The sequence below is a fragment of the Gobius niger genome (genome assembly GCF_951799975.1).
Source record: "Gobius niger genome assembly, chromosome: 7".
Taxonomy (NCBI): domain Eukaryota; kingdom Metazoa; phylum Chordata; class Actinopteri; order Gobiiformes; family Gobiidae; genus Gobius; species Gobius niger.
Genome location: NC_136858.1, coordinates 28,234,542 through 28,244,444, shown reverse-complemented (window position 1 = coordinate 28,244,444; position 9,903 = coordinate 28,234,542). Strand labels below are relative to the sequence as shown.

The window sequence follows — 9,903 nt, the reverse complement described above, 5'->3', positions numbered from 1 at the left end:
AAAATAACAGATAAAGGCATATCTCACTTTGCATGTAATGAGTCTATCATAGTTTCACAGTTTAAGTTAATTTATTTATTTATTTATTAACAGACATGCACTTCATCATTATATTCTAGTTATATGACGAGCACCTGCATTTGTTCTATTATGTTCACTTTATGACCGCTAGATGGCAGTAAAATACAGCCCGACATCGCACAAAATGACTCAGTCAGGTGGAAATGTGAAAATGTTCTTCAAAGCAGATGCAAAAGCATAAACCTATCCTACCTGAAAATAACCATGTTGGTGTTTTTGGTGTGATTTGTGGCAGCTGCTACATTCGGTTTTATTTACAATACATGCCTTTGTCTTAATTATTAGAAGACTGCGTCACTGACTTCATGTTGAGGTCCGTTTGAAGAGGGCAGAAGTCCCAGATCCCACCTCCAAACTGTGCCACACCAACCAATCGGCTTCACCTTAGATTATCTGAGTGATGGAGCGTAAAGAGGAGTCGTCTATGCAGCAAAAAGAAAATAAACACATTTATCAAAGACGAGGCGAGCACGGCGCGTTTGGCACAGGAACTTTATTCATGCAAAACAACTCAGGTCTCGACGATATTTAGCAAAAAGCGTTAAAGTGACACCTGTTTCATACACAAAAATATTGCCAAATATGAAAATGAAAAACAGCACCAAAATCACGATAAAAATATGTACAAAACAAGTTTCATCATCTACATTAAGGAGAATAACGCATTTGTTTCAACAGTAATAGTGTGTATGGTATAATTTGGGTCCACAGTGAGATTAATCAGAATAACAGGAATTATTCTGTGTTTATTTTTATTCATTTTAAATGTACCCACACCACACCTTGAGAACCATTGCCAGGTACACTGCAAATGTAACTTTGAACTAAACTACTGAAACAAATAGCCTTTTCAGATTCTATGGAATAGGACTCTTAAAACTGTCAATGCCACGACCTTAAGGCTGCAAGAATGATTGAAATTGAATGTCAGTCCCTTACAAAATAAACAAAGGTCATAATATTCTTTGCAAACAACAAAATATTCAATATCTGTGGGGTCTAGTTATGTATAAAACCATATATAGATATTTTTTGGCAAAACCATGCAGCCCTAACCTCCAGCCTGAATAAAAATGAGCAATTACAAAATCAGGATTGTGGTATGGCCTAAACCACTCCCTCCTCCGGGTCCATCATGGTGGCTCTGCTGCTGAACACGTCGGCCAGCATATGTTTGGGGATCTCGGACCCTCTGACGCGGAGGGTGTAGCAGGCGTCCTCCACTTTGCCCAAACTCTGCCTCAAAGTGTGCAGCTTCTTGGACACTTCGTACGGCCCCGTGTTCCCGATGAAGGAGAAGCCGTCGTGGATTTGTCGCAGGAACTGGCTGAGCTGGAAGGGCGTGTCGATGTCTCCGTTGCCCACGCTGCTGATGCACAGACGCATCAGCTCCCCCGTGAGGTCCGCCACGCCCAAGAGGTAATCGGAGGGGGTGACATGGAAGGTCAGGACGTAGGCTGCCAACGGGGCGGCATCAGCGGGGGCCTGGAGGGTCACCCAAAGCATTAAGAGTGAAAGGGAGGGGAACTTTGTGTCAAATAATGAAGTGAATTTACAGCGTATTATTTGGAAGAGCCACTTGGGTCAAAAAGTTGTCTGAATAATTGCAGTTTTATTGAAGTGTGTTGGCTTTTTCACTCTTCAGGGTTTTCCTAAATGAAATCTTGACACAATGGACTTCATCTTCATTACAGACACAACACTTTATTAACTTGATTCCATTTTAAATTGGTATTTCAAGAACTCGCCCAATTAACCAAAGGTATGGTTTGTAGGGATGCGCTGCTAGAGGCCTATAACAAGGCTTTCTCACTCAAACCCCCCCAAAAGGGTGAGGGTCAAGACCCCCCAGGGACACTGAGGTGGTGGTCGCGAGATGATTTCAACAATATTTTTTACATTTATGACATTGAATGTGATGTACTTTTTAATTTAAAACATGCAAATTTTTGTGAAATGAAGTCAAATATTAAAATATATTATCCAAACAAACATCACTGAACCAGATTTTAAATGTTTTGAAAATGATTATATATGTTCATTACTAGGGCTTGGACAAAAAATCGTATCGCAATACTTTTTGCCCCCGAGTATTGCGATACGTATTGGACAGTCAGGGGCTTCCCGTGTTGTTGGTCGAGTGATTTTGGGGGTCGCGGCCCGAAGGGTTTGTGTACTCCTGAACTTGGTCATAATTGTAAGATATCTTCACCAGCATTAAATAGCGTGTTTAAGTGTTTTTATGTGAGAAATGTATTAAAGTGAGTGACGCTGCCAGTACTGGGCCAAAAGGTCCTTCTGAAACTTAAATGAATTTGGAGTGGTCAAATCATTTTGTAAGTGCTGTACACACTTGAAGACCGATCCTCTTTTATGCAGGTTTGTTACCTTAGGATCCGCTTTCTCTGTCCTCATGAACACGAGCCGGGCGTTGATTTCCTCGAGGCTGATGAGGCTGCGGTGGCGGATGAAGTGCTGGAATGAAACGGCCTCCACGTACTCCTGGATACCTGCAGCAACGACACGTAATGAGCTAACAGGATCTGATTCAGTGCATATGTTTAAGCTGTTAAATCTCGATCGCCCGCTGTTTGGAGCTCAACAGAATCCAGCCACCTGAAAACTCGCTGTAGTTCTGGAAGTAAAAAGAAATGAAGAAGCTAATCACCCTAAAGCGCATCATTTTACTTTAATCTGTTAAATGTATTTATATTTTGTTTTTCATGTTAAATAATTATAGTCAGCTATAGTCAGATGTGCTTAGCCTCCACGTCGCCTTGAAATCAATACCAGTATTTCTTTACAAGTCCAGGGGTAGAATGGAAAATAGAAGAAAGTGGAACCAGAGTGTGCTCAATTTGCATGTGTTTTTATATTCTCCAAAACAATGAAAGGCAAAGTAAAGAAGGTCAAGTGAGTCTATGAGACTGTGTGTAAAGCACTACATGGTATCTGCAGTGAGTATAGATTTCAGATAAAGATGTCGGCTGAAATCGGACATGTTTCCTGCCTCGGCCTTTTGACTGAGCTGCAGCAGTCTCAGTTTGGGCTCAGATGACCCCTCTCTTGTTTTCTGCCCCAGTGTAAACAACAATCAAATAATCACAGGACGGAAGACTTTGTGTCTGAAGTTTACTTTGGGAGCTTCAAAGCAGCTCGTATCTCCTTTCAGCAGGCTCAGCGTTACAGAAAGAGCGAGAGTGAGGAGGTGGATCATCTCCGTTTAAACTCTTAACCTCCACCTGAACCGAGCACGTTTTCTCTAGTTTGGCTTTACTCAAATCTGAAAGCTTCAGGAAAAAGGCGGCAAAGTAGCAACGAAAATGAGCCAAGAACAAGGATGAAAATGCAACAAAAGAGCGACAAAAACGTGACGAAAAAGTGCAACAAAAAAGTGACAAAAAACAATGAAAATGTGTCAAAAATGTGACAAAGACCCAACAAAAAAAGTAATGGGGAAAAACGTCAAAAAAGTGACAACGCAACGGTCTTAGCTTTCAAATTAGGTGTTACACTGGCCTGGGCTTGGGTAAAACCGAAGAGTTAAGGCGGGGGCTAAGAAGTAAAATTTGGACAAGATTTTTTCACATCAGTCATCCGAAATTTAATAAAATATATGCACAATTGGTTAATCCTGTAGTTCATTACTATGGATCTAGCTCAAGAGATGCTAGGCAGGTTGATCGCTTTAGGATGCAGGTAGGCTGAACGGCCAAATCTTAAATCAGGGGTTGGCAGGTTTACTTGGTGGCAAGAGTATTTTTTCCTGGTCAAAACATTGGAGCCGAATCTCCTGATAGTTTTGTAAAGTTAGTCCCAACTAATCCCAATGTTGTTGCATCAAATAAACCTGGGGTCTGGGGTGGTCTTTCCCAATATTTGTTGCAAATAATTGTGCAGCCCTGGTATACAATTCTATAAATAATGTTATGCTTGAAAGTTGAAATGTACATTGTTTTTTGTGAAGCTGTGGTCGTTGGAGACGGTTTGGAGCTGACAGGAAGTCAGCATATTATCCAGGGGCTTTGATGCAGGTGGAGTGCTGTTCCTGAGTTGACTGTCCGAAGAGTCCTGAAGCATTTACCGACAAAACAAACATTACCTCAGCTCTCCGCAATGTACATTACTCACAAATGCATTCTTTGACTTCACATTATCAACTCATCAGATCCATATTATACAACTATACAATGAATGCCATGCTAAAAATGACCGCACCCGTTATGGCATTTTTCAATCTTACTCAAAATCAAATTCCAGTATTAATTGGGTCGTCTCACTTTGCAGTACAGTAATAACATGGCGACAGGATGGAAACACCATGGTTCTTTGGGATGACGGGAGATAATGCATTTTGCAGTTTACCAACAAAATACTAACTATGTTTTGTTGCCATTTACAGTCTTTATGCCGGGTTAGGGTCAGAATGAGATGAATCATATTAACATTACATTAACTTAGAAAAAGTTTCCAAGTAATCATCATCATAATTATCATGTTTACACAGTGCTGCAAAGCAAAGTGCAAACAATGGGGATAGTATACGTTTTTTTGCAAACCTAAGATGCCACCTGGTGAAGTGCATTATGTCCCCACTGACCAAACACTAAAATGGTTTACAATTTGTGCTGCACAATGTGGATATTGACAAATTACTTCTTGCTTAAAATGAAGGAATGAGCATGATTTTAAAAGCTGTTGGGACTCCAGACTGACCCGTGTAGTTTCATATGCGCCTCAAAATTCCATTGGTGCAACTAAATACTTTTCCTTGGCGGCATCAGTGCAACTAATCGTATTCTCATCATATATAGTAGGTGGTGTCGATAAGAAAAGAATGTTTATTTGTATCTACTATGGGAGAGTAATAGGCCTAAAAACACAATGCTTCATATACTCATATTGAAATTTATTATGTAAAATGCATAGTTATAGATAATTAACGTGTTTAAGTACCTATAGTAGGTCCCATTGCACCTGAATGTGAATTTCTCCACTGTGAGATCAATAAAGTACTACCTTATCTCTTAGAAGAAAAACTAGGTGAAACCAACCCAAATGTTGAATCTGGAGCCCCGCCTCTAAAACCTAACCCTTGTTTTGAATAACATGGCACATCATTTTCGTTATTGTTCCTTTCCTGTTGTTTTTGTGTCTTACTGATCTAATGAGGCTCAAAATGTGGTTTGAACCAATTAATGTTTGACCAAAGCCCGGTTCACTGAGTTTCAGGTGAACCCTCTGTCTGCTGCACTTCTGTTCACGCTGCTTTGGCCTGGGCACACAAGCTTATCACTCACGCTCTGCCACGTTATCAACCGCCATTAACCTCCAAATTTAGCCCATAACATCTACGTACTGCCGTAGAAAGCACAAGGATATTTACTGTGCACGCTTGGAGCCATCTCGTCCAGGCATCATTATCTGGAAAACCCTCAATCTAATAAAGATGATAAAAATAAAAAAAATGAAACCAATTTGTGGGAACTGCCATTGGTCACGTCGCTACGGAAAGCAGAGATTTCTAAAGTGGCCACAATCTAAAAATGACTTCCCCATAGAGTAGATAACGGCTCTTTTTTAGCTTGGGGTGATGTTTTTTCCCCTCAAAATTCACAGACGTTTTGACTAAGCTAAATGAGACTGGTATAGATGCAAGTGGGAAAGTAGCTTTATCAAGAGGGTGTGACTATCGCGGCATGGGCCATATCAGTGCTGCTGCTGTATCACATAATCGTTTCAGTGCAAAGATAATAATAATAATTGCAATAAGGCTTTCATCAAACGCCTTCTACTAAAACGCACGTCTTTCTGGTTAAATTACATACAAACATTGGAAATCTGTGAGAACTGCATGGCAACATCATACAAGTTGCGCTAGTCCCAAGCCAAGATGAAGATGGGAGGAGAAAAGATAATATAATCTACATTCTGAAATGCATGTTACTCTATAAGTTTAACTGTTAGAAGTTCAGTCTTGTGCAAGCCAAAAAGTCACATGGGTTTTAGATACTAGATAGGACATTCTGTAGTTTGCAAAGACTATTTTACATCAAAAATTTGCACTAATCACAGTCATTAAAATTACTGTATTATTTCTAGTTAATCTTGCAGCCCCAGTTAGTATTGCTCACATCTTGCCCTCTGAATCTCTTTGATTTCTTGATTGACATCCAATATGAAAGAATGAAATGAGAAATACAATGGCAAGAAAAAGTAAGAACACCGTTTCTCACATTTCTGCCTAAATTGGCCACTTAATGTGGTCTGATCATCATCAAAATCACAGGAATGATTAAACAGTGTCTGCTTGAACAAATACCACCCAAACATTGGGTTAATCAGTCCACTGAATATTTTTCCAGTAGTGCAGAGGGGCATCCAAGAGCTCCTTCGCAAACCCAAGTTGAACAGTTTGGGAGGAACACACAACGTCATTTGCGGAGGAAAAATGAGCGCATCAACATCTAAACCCTCTATTAATAATGGTGCAGGAGAATCATGGTGTGGGGCTGTTTTGTTGCCTGGACAACTTGCTATCATCAATGAAAAAATAATACACGGGTTTATCAAGAGATTTAGCAGAAAGACCCGAGAAAGTCACAACAGCGTGGAATAAGTAAATGATCCCTTGTATTAAATAACTGGCTGATCCTTCTTTTGCAGCAAAAACTGCTTTTCTGCAGTTACAGATTAGACGCTCACAACGATCGATCAGGATGAATCTTGGACCATTCCTCTTTACAAGATGAATGTCAATGTCGGTATGAACTCTTTCTGTTATGTTTCGCTTTTCAACCATCTAACATCCAGTAAGTGGATTATGAAATTTCCAGCATCGGGCCAATTTAGGAAACAGCGATATCGCTCTTTAAATGGAGGAATTATATTACTATGGAAACTGCAACGACAGCTAAATACAACCCACACGGACATGACGCAGCAAATAATAAGTCACAGCACTTATAGTGTCAGAAAAATGTAAATTCATTTGAGTCACTGGAGCAATGGGGGGATTATGCAAACTATTTCAGGAGACTTGATTTGATCCACCTTTTGTATAAAACATGAGTCATGAATACTGATTAGTCATCGCAAAGGGCTCGATCAACGGCATGTGGAACTAGCATGCTAACTAACACAGGGACCTGGTTTTCTGTCCTTTTGTACAGACTGTGCTTTTCTTCTCCTTTATAAGAATTTGTTTTAAACTATTACTAAAAAATAAACAGCTGTGCTCCTGAGTAAGATACTTCACTTCCATTCAGGGAAAATAGGGGTGAATATAGCATGTTGTTAAACATAATAAGACGCCATGGGGGACGATACTTTGTTGATTGCAGAGACTAAACTAAATAACTTTCTTTGCAGCTTCTGTAAACAATCAAAACTTCAGGTCTACTGTGATAATCGTTTGCTCTATTTCAGGAGGTTTGACTTGATCCGCCTTTTACATAAACCATGAGTCACATTCTAATTAGTCATCATCACCACAGGGCAGGCTGATATGAACAAGCTGGGCGTATGAATGAACAGTGCGGTTACCAGGTGTGAAGGCTTTGTGGAACTGGTAGATATCCTCCCCTCGCAGCTCGTCGGCAATGAGGCCAATCTTCTGCCTTACTGCATCCAGTTTAACATCAGCTTCATTGAGAATCTCCTCGGCATCCGGGACACTAACGGAACAGCATTTTGAGTGTTAGATATAAGACACTTTTGGATTAAGATCGCCAGGTCTTTCCAAGGTTCTCCCCAAAATCTATCTATATTTCTGCAACTGTTTTGGCAAAACTCACATATTCTCCTTTGTGCCCCAAAAGTGTAGAGTTAAAAACATGATGAACTCAATATGTATTAGCATTAAAGTAAATATAATACAGTATTAAGAGGAAATCAAATTCATAGTCTCTGTGTTGAAATATAATTGTGGCTAATAACTAAGTTCGAAGTTTCATTTGCTTACGTTTTTGGTAATGTAGCCTACGTTGTGAAAGTTTGTAAAGGTTGGTTGTTACCCTCTCATTTTACCATCAGTCTTTCTACTTACTTTCTCTTCTACTTTTCCTTCCTGCACAATTAAAGCTTCATTAAAAAGGAACAGGCCACTATTTTCCCATACTGAGATATGTTCTTACCTGAGCTTAGACGAGTTGATGCGTACCTGTCTGGTCTTTGTGCATGCGCTCAGTCACGAAAAAAGACTAAAGATGTTGTCAGCATTTCGCCCTACTGTCCTGTAAGAAGCCACCGAGCTCATCCAAGTTTCCCCTATATAAATACGGTTACAAGAGTAGTAGGAGCACTTCAACGTCCGGGCAGTAAAGTGAAGATAATACTGCGAGGATGTCGAAGTGCTCCTATGGTATTATTACGCCGTACAATATAGTTCCCCTTTTTATCCGCTCAGAAAATCGACATGTTTAATTTTGTGTACTATACTTGGATCGTGTAACTACTCACGTAACCGCATTTAAATAGGGAAAACGTGGAAGAGCTTGGTCGCTTCTAACTTCACCCCCGTTTGGTCCCATAGCGGAGAGGAGAGGCTGATGGATAACAACATCTTGGGTCTTTTGGCGTGACTGAGTGCACATGTAAAGACCAGACAGGTACGCATCCACTCATCTTCCTTTAACAAAGTAAGAGGAAGATGAACAAAGTTGGATGCTATTCTTAAAGCGCTTTCATGACACGCACTTACAGCAATAAGTAATACTGAAGTCTGCATAGGTCTGCTCTTATTTTTCGAGGAGCAACATCAAGTCAATCAAGAGACGGGACTCAAAGGAACAGGCAAAAGCACCCATGCATAAACAAACATGTACCTGGTTACTCTGTGTAAAAGGAAGATGGTCCTTTTGCTCTCAATGGTGACGTCTCGACTAATCTTGACAAGTCGTTCATGTTTGTCATGTTTTGTGTCGAGCTCCTGCTGAAAAACTAAAAATGTGGCACAAAATACAACAATTTACAAATCCACAATCTGGTGTAAACTCATCACAATGCACAGAGAGTGATTTACCTTTAAAAGCAGCAATAATGGGAGAGGACGGGTTTACATTGGCGTCTCTGACTGAATCAGCCTGTTTACTGCAGCCCCCTCCTCCTGGTAACACAAGCAAGAGTATGTTATGTTCTTCCAAAGCGCACATTTATAATAGCCAGATAGACAGAAAGTGGTGCTAAAATGAATAAAAAACATTGCTTATCAAATACGATGAAACGCTAGGCCTACCTTCTCGTTTATTCATGCCTGCAAAGTTGAGGTTTATTGAGTAGATTTGAAAAGTACTGTAAAGCTAGCTCCACATGCAACTGAAAACATGAGGATCGCGTTTACGGTCTAGCTATCCGAAAGAGCCGCAAAAGTTTATTTATTTTGTCGCTAGTCCTGCAGCATGATAACGGGAACAGCTAGATTTACTGTAAATTATAGTAAACCACAAATTTTGCATGCGTTTTCTACAGGGGGGAAAAAGAAATCGGTTTCCTATTATGACAGGCAATCACAGGACTACTACGAGGGACCTTGCGTGCCTTGCGTAGCCGTTAGAAATGCATTATGGGATATGTAGTACAAAAAAATAAAAATAACAACCACGCTTTAACATATATATTTTTTTAATTATTAATTATTGCGTTATCCGTTATGTGTGTATTTGCTTGGTTCTGTAAGGGATATAAAAAATACTAAAGAAATAAAATAAAATGAATGAATAAATAAAAACAGTAATCACCGTGTAACTGTAGCCTGTTGTGACAGTCCAGTCACGCAATGGCCACCACTCTCTTCTTGATGACTTTATCAGGTGCCATTTGTTG

General features: G+C 40.0%; 1 protein-coding gene across 1 annotated transcript; it reads right to left on the bottom strand.

The window, feature by feature from the left end:
• Window positions 1-677: 677 nt before the first annotated feature.
• On the bottom strand, window positions 678-9,580 carry tsnax (translin-associated factor X). The gene is made up of 6 exons (XM_079560382.1): window positions 9,317-9,580; window positions 9,104-9,187; window positions 8,907-9,021; window positions 7,627-7,757; window positions 2,470-2,591; window positions 678-1,566 (listed from the first exon to the last, which is right to left on the bottom strand). Exons 1-6 carry the CDS (start codon window positions 9,330-9,332, stop codon window positions 1,189-1,191), a joined length of 846 nt encoding a protein of 281 aa, XP_079416508.1. The 5' UTR covers window positions 9,333-9,580; the 3' UTR covers window positions 678-1,188.
• Between the last annotated feature and the right edge of the window lie 323 nt (window positions 9,581-9,903).

Coding starts and splice junctions, on each gene's coding strand:
- tsnax (XM_079560382.1), bottom strand. Junction 2,592..7,626: donor CCACAAAGCCTTCACACCTG/GTAACCGCACTG, acceptor TCGTTGCTGCAG/GTATCCAGGAGTACGTGGAG. Junction 1,567..2,469: donor CAGAGAAAGCGGATCCTAAG/GTAACAAACCTG, acceptor GTGACCCTCCAG/GCCCCCGCTGATGCCGCCCC.